This window comes from Globicephala melas, chromosome 20 (assembly GCF_963455315.2).
Source record: "Globicephala melas chromosome 20, mGloMel1.2, whole genome shotgun sequence".
Classification (NCBI taxonomy): Eukaryota; Metazoa; Chordata; class Mammalia; order Artiodactyla; family Delphinidae; genus Globicephala; species Globicephala melas.
Window position 1 is genome coordinate 14,666,460 of NC_083333.1, and position 13,186 is coordinate 14,679,645.

At 49.0% G+C, this 13,186-nt stretch overlaps 1 protein-coding gene across 4 annotated transcripts in view; it reads left to right on the plus strand.

Annotated features, from left to right (window-relative positions):
* Positions 1-13,186, plus strand: part of SHISA6 (shisa family member 6) — a 242,875-nt gene that overhangs the window by 114,137 nt on the left and 115,552 nt on the right. For 2 of the 4 annotated variants that reach the window (XM_030862348.2, XM_060290650.1), the window contains exon 3: positions 2,923-3,018. The exons of the other annotated variants lie outside the window; for them this stretch is intronic. In XM_030862348.2, coding sequence (XP_030718208.2) covers positions 2,923-3,018 — 96 coding nt within the window. The remainder of the gene's footprint in view (positions 1-2,922; positions 3,019-13,186) is intronic. 4 annotated transcript variants of the gene reach the window in all.

Sequence of the window (13,186 nt, forward strand, 5' to 3'; positions counted from 1 at the left end):
GGGGTGAGCTGGCTAGGGAGAGGGTTGTAGAAAGAGTGTGGATTTAGAGGCGGGTAGACCTGTTTGGGATCCAGGGTCCACCACTGACTAGCTCCATGAACTTGGGAAAGTGACCTTTTTCCACAGGGCTCTTGTGAGGAGTAAACGAAGCCAGGTGCACAGGATGGAACTGACATGGGGTTTGTAGACAGAGGACCAGGATGCTAGTGATGGTTCAGTCATCTTCCAACTTGACACCCCTGGCCTCAGTTTTTCCATCAATAAAATGGGGGAATAATAATAATAGACAACTTAACCACGTGGTAGTGATGAAAATTTTAAGGAAATAATATATATGAATGATCTTTGTAAACTGCATAATGCTACAGAATGTTCGGCTTCTATGTCAGATTAAACCGTGTTTTCAGAGGCTCTGTCCCTTTGTCTGGCACATAGTAGGTGATCGGGTGATTTAGTTGGCTTTCAGTCAAGCACAACCCCAAAGCAGTAGCACAATGCTTAACCCTGAGGGACCTTGTTCCAGCTGACAGATAAGAATGAACTGAAGTAGCAAAGGCACTGTTTTATGTGCCATCTTTCTCAGGATTGATTTGTTTATCAAAAATTTTATTTATAAGGAGCACAAAAATAAACCAGCCTAAACTCTGCAGGATGTAACAGAGGTTCTGAATTAATGAGATCCAAATTTATGAGCGTTCAGAATTGTTACTTCCTTTTCTTAACTCTTCTGTTGTCGGGAGGGGCCGTGGGGGGGGGGGAATGACCCGTCCACACGCCGCTTGTCCCTCTCTCCTTCATCCCCTGATGAAGTTGCATTTTTCCAGGACTAGAGTTGGATTTCTGGAGCTGTGACATGGCTTGGGATATGGGCAGAAGCCTCTTAGTTCAGCTCCAATAATTCTTTTCTATAAAGTTCTGGGTTGTGACTACATTATTTTACAGCAAGGGAGTTCCTTGTGAAAAGCTGTGTGCGCTGAGGAAGGAGGTATTTATTCCAGAGTGGAGGGCATGAGGGAAACAATGGCAAAATTCTCTTATAGTCTTCATGCACTAGGATCACGGTTCTCAGTGTTTGGCCCCTAGGCTCGGCAGCATCAGAATCACCAGGCTACTTGATAGAAATGGAAAACCCTGAGCCCCATCCCAGATCTACTGACTCAGAAACTCTGGGGGCGGGGCCCAGCAGGTTTGAACCTGCCCTTCTGGTTTTTCTGATGCACACTCAGGGTTGAGAACCTTTGATCTGGGAGAAGAAGGAAGGAACAGGGCCAGCCAGACGTCACTCTTCAGAGGAAGGATGCTGGATTCCGGAACCTAAATAGTGGGTGGTGCTGGGCACCCACGAGGACCCCAGCAAATGTCCATTGCACCCACCTGAACAAACTGAAATTCAGGTGTTTATCCATTTACTCTAGGGCAATGGTTCTTCTTCCCTGTGGCACATTAGAACCACCTAGAGACCTCGTTAAAAATACCCTGACCAGCTGAACCAGAATCCCTGGAGTAGTGTCGGGACATCTGTATTTTTAAAAGCTTCCAGATGATTCTGACATGCGCCCATTTTTGAGATCTAATGCAGAGGGTGCCTCGCTAAGAAAAAATGTGATTTAGGTTGTCTTTACATTTATCATAGATTTTTCTGTTGGAAATGTATTTTACCTATTTGTATTATAAAAATTACATACTCATTATAGAAAAAAAAACTTGGAAAATACAGAAAAGTTGAAAGGAGAAAAGCAATAAGACTCATGTTCCAACTATCTAAAGGTGGTAGTCAGTATCAGGTGTGTTTTCTTTCTATCTGTTTGTTTAATACACTGGTTTGCATTTTTTTACAGTGTTGTGATCATACGTAATATAGCATTTTCTTCCACTTTTTCACTTAACATTACATCTTAGGTAGTCTGCACATTGTTATAATTGTAAGTACAGTTTTTAATATGCTCTTGTGGCAACATGACAAAAATACAGCTTTCCTCCATTTTCACGTCCATAGTTCAAGATGGTGTTTAGAGAGGACTTCTTTTCTTTATAATGCCTATATTTCAAGCATATTGTGAAATCCTACTTTGAATATCAGAAACAGAATATTAACTCTTTCTCTTCTCTTTCAATGTCTTCTCCCAGGGTCCTAATCTGTCCTCGGACTTTTCCTCACCCCAGCCCCACAGGTAGATGGATAGATGAGGCTGATGAGGGATAAAAATCTTACTACAGAAAGTCGAGAGAGGAAAACACATAAATATTTTCCCAATGTTTTAGAGCCACCACCCTACCTGTCAGCCTCAGCGGATGTTGGATTTCTCCTAAGCCACAAGGCTATAATTCATAGGATGAGGTATGATTCATAAACATACACACACACATAGAGCATTCTGATCAGACCCGCACTTCTACGCTTTGGAAAGAAAGAAGCCAAAGGAATAAGACAAGAAAAAGAAAGAAGGAAGCTGGGACAAAGGAAAGGATGGTAGGACAAACAGACTGAAGTTCTGATGTGCTCAGTCAGAAATGCCAAAGTCAAGCCCTTTTTCCCACCTCTCCTTTTAACATAAGCTTCCCAGAACTTTCTTCTTTGTTGCACAGTTATATGTGCGTGTATGTGTATGTGTGTGTGTGTATATATATATATACACACAAAAATGTGTATGTATTTAAATTGGTAATATATATAAAGTATGTAATACTTATATATTACATACTTCATATATATGCTTTATATGTTTATTATATATTATATATAAATTTATAAAATAATATATATATATAATTTTTTTTTTTCCTTGATTGCTTCTACCTTCTGGCTCAGCTGCTGATTTGAAGTTAAGCTCACCATCACTGTTGGGTGAGCTGGAGCAGCAATGTTTGTCTTCTTGTTGGTGTCCTGGATGCGCCAGGTAATTCTGCCCCATCTTCTTGCAGGACATTATGGGAAGGATGCTTACCGAAGTGGAGGACCTGATCTCCATAACTTCATCTCATCTGGATTTGTCACGTTAGGAAGAGGACACACGAAGGGTACAGTGGAAACCATTTTTTACTAAAATACAGAGGTTGCCTAGGGAACCCCGATCTGAAATGTGAAGATGGGGTGGAGGCCAGAGGCTGGTCCAGGACAGGATAAGTTGGGTGGTTTCCATGGTTGCTTATCCTGGTGACATGCGTGGCTTCTGACAGGAGTGACCAGGAGGTCACAGGTGTAACTCTAGAAGGCAATAATAGACTTCCAAGAGGTATGCGTCCTGCCCCGCCCATGGCGTGGAGCAGGACACAGATGCCAGTGGCTCCCCGTGGGAGGGGACCACGGGCGGCATGGTGGGAAACACTGCCGACGGATGTGGCAGCGTCTGCAAAGTGTTCGTTCTCCTCTTGGCTATTATTCCTTTCCATCTGAAAGCCACATTTTATAAACTGATGTCAATGTTCTGTACCGTGGGTCTCGAAGCCAGCACGCATGTCGAGAGTTTTGGCGTCCTAAGTGTGTCTATGTAAACTCTCCACGATGGGCAAACAAAGGTAGGGGTTACGCAGACCTTCAAGCCACAAGCTGAAAGTTAACGTGGCATTTCTGCTGAGCTGCTTTATGACCTAGCCGACAGCTTGCAGAGCATCTGTGCAGGGGGTGTGACATCGTCGATTCTGTCTTTTGTTTAAACAGAGTTCTACTAGTGTTGTGAGCATTCTGTCATATCAAGAGTAACTGGATCCCTAACTCCTTTGATTACCTTCCTAACACCTGTGTACTGTTATAGACAACTGTGAATTCTGTTGTAGGGATGGTATATCCCTGTCTTCCCCTGAAATATGTGTTTGTTTTAAGTGTGAGTGAACAAGGAACTTTGCTATTTTTTCTTACATTCCATGCACCCAATTTTTAAATTCCCTATGTGATGTTTGTTCATCCTATAGAGGAAAAAAAAATCTGTATCTGTGTATGTATTTTCTGTTGTGTCTCTTTGTGTCTAAATAAAGTTTATTGAGGATACGGGTGGCATTTGTGGCTACTAAGAGTTGCAGAATCAAACTGGGACCAGATGGCTTGGGAAGGGAAAACGGGCCTCACAGTTAACTGGTAAAAGACACAATCCTTGACATACTCATATTAACTCAAGCCTGGGATATATGACCCCCGTGTCTTCTGCTTTATGATAATTATCTATCACTGTGAAACCAGTTACTCTAAAATGTAGCATTTTCAACCAGTGATAAACATTTCTTATCTCACATAGTTTGTGTGGGCCAGGAATTTGGGAGCAGCTGAGTTGGGCGCTTCTGGCTTGGGGGTCTCTCATGAGGTTACAGCCAAGGTATCAGCACGGGTTGCATCAGCTGAATCGGGCTTGACCGGGGCTGGAGGACTTGCTTCCAAGGTGGCGCACTTATATGGTGCTGGCTGTTGGCAGGAGGCCTCAGTTCCTCCCCATGCCATTCTCTCCAGGGTTACTTGAGTGTCCTCACAGCATGGTGGCTGGGCTTCCCCACAATGGGTGATCCAAGAAAGAAAAAGACAGATGCCACCATGTCTTCTATGACCAAGGCCATGGGTGACACATCATCATTTTCACAATATTTTATTGGTTACACAAGTCAGCCCTATTCAGGATGGGGGACTGCACAAGGGTGTGACTGTCGGGTGCCTAGGATCATTGAGGGCCACTTTGGAGGCTGGTTACCACACCCCCATGACCCTCAGAGCAGAGCTACAAATCGGGATCTTTCCCACAGAACATGGCCTTCTCAGCTGCAGGTGCTTTCTACCCTCACTTATTACTAAGGCTTCTCAACGTCAGTGGCTTCCCACCCTTACCCTGCCCCTTATAGCTGGTGCAACCTGAAACACCCAACAGTTCAATCAATAGAACTCTTTATATGTATATTATAAACGTCATGGCTTTGGGTACACACATTCATTTGACAAATATTTCATGAGGCCTGGCATGCACTAAGCAATATTCAGAAGTAAAACAAAGTAGCATCCAGCCTTGTGGAACTCATATTCCATTGGGGGAAGCAGACAAAATAAACCCTTGATGCTAAGTGCAGGGAGAAAACCTAAAGCACGTAAAGGGGGCGGGGAGCTACTGTTGTCGAGGAAGACCTCTGGGATGAGGGGGTAATTGAACAGAGACTCGCATCCCAGGCAGGGGCATCAGGAAGGCCCTGAAGTAGGTTCTTGTAGATCAAGAAATAGGAAGGAGGCCTGTGTATGAAGCAGGCTAGAAGGAGATGAGATCAGAGCCACAGGGGAGCCCGATCATGTATTTATGGGTGTGGCTGTGAGGCTGCTTTCAAATTAGCTAGACCTCCATCGGAGCACATACAGGTGATTCTCTATCCTTATCTGTCCTTCCAGTCACTGTCACCTGGGCACCCGGGAGACTCTACCCCGCCCATGCGTGTGGCGGCTTTGCTGTGGCCTCTGCTTATTATTTCCCCGTGTTGTCTTGTTCTGTGGTCTCATCCAGCCCTCCTGTGTGTGCATGGCCTGTCCTCCTGGTCTATCACCCTTACCAGATCCTCTTCTCCATTCCCTTCCGCTCAAGAAGGCCTCTGAAACCTCCTCTTTCCGGGAATGTACCTTGCGTGTATTTTCCTATTTAGATGATAAGAGATTGGGGTGGGAGTGGGGATTTGGAAATGGGGATTCCCTTCCAATATCAAGACCCTTTATCCCTGCGCAGCCCAGATCTCTGGAAAAGGGCCAAGCTCTATCCTCGCTTCCTTCAGAACAAACCAAGTTCAGCTCTGAATGGTACTTCTAAGTAAAGCAGCCCCCTGCAAATGCCCCACGGGAAGGGGACCACTCAGAGACATCTAACCTGGGGCTGTTCCCCCATCATGTGTGTTTGGTTCTCTTTCTTTTCTTATTTATTTACTTTTGCTTCAACTCCAATTACTGCCTTTCTGGTCCCTCCCCCTTTATTCCTTTTTTTGTTCCAGCTTCTTACGTGTGCCTTAGGCCTTCTGGTGGCACCTGCCCACAGCATGGCCCCACTATGACTCTCGGAACTTGTGGTGTAGCTAGCACCTGTTTTAGAAGGTGATAGCATTGACCTACCGACCACATCACTGAGTTGAACATGGATTTCTATCAGACTCTGATTATCGGAGACCGAGCATGGATGGTCTTTGTTCTGAATGGCACTGGGAACCTTCACTGGAAGCTGGGATGCTCCCAGCCCCGTGCTCCGTTTTATGGGTCCCTGAGGCATTACAGAGAGATGTGCGCTCCAGCTCCGGTGGGGCTCCCCCAAATTCAGACAGTGGGGTTGAGGATGCATATATGTCTTCCTGCTTTATAACAAGATTCACAGGTACATGGATAATTCAATTCTTTGGATGAGGCCTAACTAAGTAGATATTCTTTTGTTAATGGGCTGGAGAAGGTGAGACATTAGAAGAAATAGAATTCTGACCCTAGGGGCTTCCTAACCACCAAGTCCCCCTGCTCCATCTCTATCCTGTTGGGAGACCCCACATTTTAGCCTAGGGGGCCACACCGTCATTGGCCAGCCTTCTAGGTGGCATAGCACTGCCTTAGGCTCACAGGCACTAGAATTCGTACTTACGCCCCTTTTCAGGACTTTCTAACTGAATGATGTGATCTCATAATTCTTACTTTTCCTTTTATGTTCTCCTTCTCCTAGGGAACTAATTCTGCATGTCTCCCTGCTCTGATTTCTCCTTTGACCTCCTGTTTGCTCGTCCCTTCGGGTAAATGGGAGTCAGGTCTCAGGAAGATACTGATCAGAGTGGCCATGAGTTTAGACCAAGTTTCCCCTATAACTTTTACTCTGTTGATTAGACGAGAGCCCCCAGACTCTCCCGCCGGAACCTAGGGCAGTCTGTAAGGGCACAGAGGGTCTCCTCAGGCTGCCACGATGAAAACCCAAGGATAAAGGCTTCTCTTTACCAAGCAGTTCCTATGTGCCGGCACTGTCGTATTTGCACCTTTCCAGTAACCCCGCGGGAGAGCTCTTGTCCCCATTTTCACTGGTGAAAAACTGAAGCTGGAGCAGTTGAGTGGCCTGCCCGGGTCAACTCTGACAGTTAGCACTGTTTCATCCCATCCAGACCTGCTTCCAGAGTAGGTACTCCAGCCCCACACATCCTGTCTCGTGAAGACAGAAGGGCCGAGGTGAGCCGGGCGGTGGGTCAGCAGGACCCACATGTCGTGAGCATTCAGTGACTGATGGCTGTTTTATCAGAGGACACACTTTATAAGACAGGAAGTCACAAAAAGAAGACGGGCTGGAAACTAGCACCACCTTGTAAATCAACTAAACTTCAGTTAAAAAAAAAAAAAAAAAATCAGGAGTCAGGGCATTTACACCAGATGAGCAGGGTCTGTCCTTCCAGAAAGGAAGCTCAGTCTCCTCAGATAATTATTCAGGGTCTGTCTCAATGAACACACCTACGGACACCCTCTGCTGTCCAGGTGGTTTGGTTACAAATCTCAGACAGGCTGGCTGCGTTTGAGTCTGGATGAAAAAGCCTGAAGACGCTTTCCAGAAACTCCCATGGGACCTACTGTTAATTCCCTTGATCTCCACCCGTGTAGCCCAGGCCACACCAGGCCCAAGTCCTTCCAGGTTGTGGTGTCAGCAAATGCATCTGATCTGTGCTGACCGGCACTGTTCCTTGGGTCCTTTCCACCCGTGTGTGTGTGTGTGTGTGTGTGTGTGTGTAAGAGACAGACAGACAGAGAAATCCCTGAAGCCTTTGCTGAATGGTAGGAGCCCCAAAGAGACTCCCGTTTGGAGGAGGTGGGCACTGCTGCCCACCTGGCCGTCCATCCCTCCACGTCAGCTCACATGCAGAGCATCTGCTCTGTGCCACACACTCTTCTAGGCCCTGAGGATGCAGCAGACAGACTTTACATGCCAGAGAGAGATGACAGACATACTGAAAGAAAGAAGTAAATCTCTGAAGTATGTCAAAAAGGAGTTAAAAGCTACGGAGCAAAATGAGGCAGAGAATGAAGGAAGGAGTTGCAGTTTTTTAAAAGAGCATCCAGAAAGCTTCAGGAAAAAACTGGCATTTGAGCAAAGGCTGAAGGAGGTGAAGGGTCAAGTCGCCTGGAATCGGGGGTGGGAGCGTTTCCCAGGCCAAGGGAACAGCCACCCACTGCCCACCTGGCTGGCACAGGGACAGCCGTGAGGCTGGAGCAGATGGGGCCTGGGTGTGGGCAGTAGGGGGCGGGGTCAGAGCGGGGCCGGACCACCCAGGGCCTGGGGGTCACTTGAGGATCTGGTTGCCACTCTGGGCAGAGCGAAATACAAGATGCTTTTGGCCTGAGGTATTAGGAAGAGGGACGTCTGTGGGAGGGCCAGGGTTTCGGCAGAGGCTGGGGGTGAAGTGAATTCGATCTGACTTCATATTAAGTTTTAGATGCGTCTTAATCACCCACGTGGAAATGTCAAGTTCAGGGGAGTTGTCCTGGCTGGGGATGTAAACGGGGGAGTTTCCAGTACATGAGGCCGGACGCTGGGTGAGGGCAGTAGCTGGAAGGCAGCGTGATATAAAGAGAGGTTTGTCTTTTTTAAGATGGGAGAAATCACAGTATATTTGATATTTGTGTGCTGATAGGAAGGATCCAGTAAAGAAGGGAAAAATTGATTATGCAGGAGTGGGGGATGGTATATTTCAGAAGTGACATCCTCGATAGGCGAGAGATTCCTTGATGGAATCTGTCACCCCGGGGGGCTGGCCTTGTCTAAGGGTGAACTCCACCCAGAGTCGCAGGCAGGGTATTGGGCCACAGGTGCATGCAGGTGGGCATGTGGGATCCCTGCTCAGTGATTCGGGAAGCAAGGTCATCCACTGGAAGCATTAGGGTGACCGACCATCCCAGTTTGCCCAGGACTGTTCCAGTTTTAGCCCAGAAAGGCCTGCGTCCTAAGGAACCCCTGAGTCCTGGGCGAATGAGGTCAGTTGGTCACCTTGGGGAGGACGTGTGAGCAGGCCCAGCCTGTCTGGTTTCAGGGCATCTTCCACACCCATCTCTAGAGCCCAGAGAAGTGGAATGAGGATGCTGCTGCCTGGAGCTGGCACTGCGCAGCCTCAGAGGCCTTGGGACTCCCCTGAGATGGAGATAAGGCCAGAGCGCCAGACGCTGCTGCCCTGTGGGGAGCAATCCCAGACCCCACAGAAGGACCCTGGATGGATGGCTTCATTCTGTCTAGATGATGCTCCCTAGGGCTAGGCTGGAAGTAGCCATTCCTGCTGCCCAGCAGACTCTCCATGGGGTCTGAGACAGAAGATGGGTGGGGACCATAAATGCTAGGAAGGGGGTGCGGGCGTTGGAGCAGGTGCTGAGACCAAAGCTGGAAAAGTGACCATCCTGATGCCAGTTTAGGGGTCTCAGCAAGGAGACTGGCAGAGGTGGCACCCCGGCTGCTCAGCCCCCAAATCCAAGGAAGAGGAGGAGTGATGGTGGTCCAGAGGGAGGGGCTGGGCAGATGGCCCCTGCTCCCTGAGAAGAGGGCAAAGCCAGAGAGGGGTTCTAATACCCAGAAACGCACAGGTGTCAGCCAGTGATGAGTCTGGGTAAAAGGTCTACCAGGAAGAAGACGTCAGAGCAGGGAAAGCAAGGACCAGAGCCTTTGGATCAGCGTGACGGGTGGGAGACCAAGCACAGGAGGTGTGAGCTTTTGGTGATGACAGGGTCCAAGGGATAACCGTGGGAGTGGGTGGCTGAATGAAGCCAGGAGGACATCCAAAACCGAGTCAGGGACCTGCTTCGCCTCTGCTGCTTCCATGTGGGCTTGTGGTTCCCCCAGCACTGGCCTTCTCAGTCATCTACTTCAGCCCTTGCCCGAGCCCCACTGCTGGCCTGAACCCCATGCACCCATGGGCCCGTGCTCACCCCTCCCTCCAGCGCATTTGTCTGGGCGCTGCCATGGCCGCGTGTGATACAGGGTTTGAAATTAGATCTGCTCTTCTAGAAAAGACAGAACAGGTGCATGGGCCTCTATGGAACTGCAGGCTGCCTCCCCCCACCAGGATCTGAGCAAGGGCTTTCAGACCATCCTGTGGACGGAGACCCCTGTGCTGTTTGGCTCCAGAAATCCCGCTTAGACATTTTCACACTCTGGGGAGCCAGGGGAGCGAGTGGGCTTGACTCCACCGAGGTGTTCGGAAGCTGGACTCCAAGTCAACCGCAGCACTCAGAAGGTGTCCGGTCTCCATGGCAGCAGTGAGCTGGGAAATACAGCAAGAGGGAGGGAAGGCCGGGCCTAGCTTGCCTGAGATCAGCCTCTGAGAAGCCAGCACCTCCTGGGAACATTCTTGCCTGTGCCTCTCTGTAGGCCGGGGGCACCGGGAAGCAGTGGGAACGGGCCAGAGGACCTCTGCGGTTGTGGGCTGAGGGCACCAAAGCTCTAAGCTGCCTGCTGATCTGATCTGCTCTCTCGGTTTCCCCTGCCTGCTGACTCCTGATTAATGGCTGAACGCCGAGAGCCAGGCACGGACCTAGTGTGCTCAGCTGTACTCAGCGGTACTCCGTGCGCCCCGTGCCAGCACATATAGGCTGCCTCTAAGCCTTACACTTAGGAAAATCCGTGTCGTCAGTGTGATTCCATATTTTGTTAGAATTGAGTCAACGTTGCCTGGTGGCTCATTGGTTAAAATCGGTTGCATCAGAAGCAGAGATGGATCCGCATGAATGTTGAGCTCAGCGCTCACCAAGTGAATCCCTTTTTCAATGTAACCGCTGTTCAAACAACATAAGAGGAAATAAGGCAAAGCAGAGCTCAGGGCAATACCTTTGAGAGTTTTTCACTTGAGTACTTCCACTTACAAACTTAGCCATTTTGCCTGAAGGCAGCTTTTCTACAAAACCCTCTTTCCCATGTTGGTCCTGCTGACGAGTACACCCATGGCCCTCCAGGAAGCAGTAAGCGTGCTATGTCCCTCCTCAATGTGGCCCAGGACTCCCTTTCCACTGAGATTAGTTTGGGCAGCAGTTAAATGCTTGCAGCTCCATCTGAAGAGCACGGAGCCCCGGGCCCACTTCCTGAGCTGCCCAAGAGTTCACCTCTGAGGTAGGACCACCCAGTTTGCCACTGGGAGACTCATTCAAGGTGCCAAGAAGTCAATCCACAAGTTTTCCATCCTTCTTGGGCTCGTCTTGGTCTAAGGGCAGTGCCGGGGTTGAAAGTATCACCAATTTAAACTACCTTGGTAAATGGTGGCTCAGAGAAAAATTCCCATCCATCAGTCCACCGGCTGAGTCCTGGACCATGCGTGTCTCTGTTTAATGTTTGTTTGTGGGCCTGCTGCCATTGGCTTACGTAGGATGCCAGGCCAGTCCACTGGGGCAATTTGCTGGGCTGGTGTAAGAAGAGGGGAGATATTATAGAACAAAGGAGAAGGATGCACTGTAAATCTCCTTGCCTTGGGAAGTTTCACCTCACCTATAGGGTACATATATGTTCTCCTCAAAGGAGAAGTAACCCAGGTACAGCTAGATCTCCTATAGTCTCCGCCAGTGGGGCAAGAGAGAAGTCTCTTTGGTGTCTTGGGGTCAGGGAAGCATCCCTCACTCCTTATCTTCTGCCAGCCTGACTCTCCTTTTCTGCTCAAACAGGAGGAGGAGGTATACAGGATCCCTTTAGCACCCTGAATCTTGGTGGTCTCTTGAAATCCCACTGGGAGAAGGTAGAGGATGGAGTTCTTCTGTGTTCCCAGAGGCTGACATGCCCAGCCAGAGGTCTAGCAGCTCTGGGCTATATGTCCTTATTTTCCAGTCTCTTGCTGGTGCCAGGTCCAAGCTTTCTCCTGCCATGAGCCATGGCTCAAGTTGACTCCAGGGGCAGGTTGGTGGCCAGTACAGTCTCTTCCTGGCACTGGTCATGGCATTGACCCGTCATCCAAGTTAGGAATCTCCCCTTTCCAGAAGCCAGCCCTTGGCATTGGCTTCCTTATTCTCTGCTGCTCACTGACAAGAGTCTCATGAACCCTGACAGCTAAGCCATGGGGCTGTCCGGTCCCGGAAAGGTGGTGGCAATGCCATTTCTGCCAGCTGGAATCTGTGGCCAGGAGAGGATAGCCTCTCAATCAACAGCTTCCAGCACTTCATGGTGGCTCCGAAGCGGGACAGAATACTGTTCTCAGGTTCTCAGCACCGCACTCTTGGGAACAGAGCCATATAACTCTGTGACTCTGCCTTATGCAGATGATGTCTGTGGCAGAACAAAGAAGTCCCAGCCCTTCCTGCCTGGAATCATGGCCTCAGTCTCAGTCTTACTCCCCTCCCAGTAGTGAGGTAAACTTCCCTCCTTAGATGGTTGTGGAAGAAGAAAAATGGTGAGAAAAAGGGGGTCACTGGAGCCAGACATACTGGTTCACTCTCAGCTCCACCACTTGCTAGCCATGTGACCGTGACCTCCGTTACATTCATCTATAAAGTAAGGTGTTGGTACCACCTACCCCACAGGGCTGTTGTGGAGATCGTATGAGATAACGCATGCACCAGGGCACCAGGCTCTCAAGCGATGGTAGTTTTTCTTATTGTCTTAGCTTAAGCGTGCTGAGATGATGCTTCTCAGGGAATAACTCTAGGGCCGGCAGCATGGGCCTCCCCTGGGAGCTATTTATAAATGCAGACCCTTGGGCCCTCACCTCCTGAACCTCCTGAATCAGAATCTGCATTTTAGCAAGATCTCCAGGTGACTCATACGCACATTAGAGTCTGAGAAGCACTGCTATAGAATTTTTGCTTTAAGCGTGGTCCCCTTGCTGGTCTTCAAGGTCACTTCCATCTCTGAGATTTCATTTGCCATGAAGTCTCATCTGATACCCTGCACGCTGGAAGCCAGGTTGTCCCACGGCTGAGGAGGGAAGGAATTTGAGGAGGAATACCTGAGCTCCGAGGGGTGATGCAAGGGGACCTCCTAAGACTCCAGTGACCTGCCCAGATGTCGGAGGCATGGGGATTTACCGCTTCAATGAAACTTCAGTATTTGTTGAGCAGAGATGAGTAAAATAGCACCTGCCTTCAAGAAACCATTCCTGCCAAGCAAATAAGAGGTGCCACGAAGCAGATCCTGAGAAGAACAGAGGGGGTTTAAAAGAGGAAAGCATCGCCTCTGAATGGAGGAGTCCTAAAAGGCCTCCTATGGCAGACAGGAGTTAAGAGGGTCCTTGCGGGGCAGGAATAATGTGAGGCAGGACTGGGGCAGGG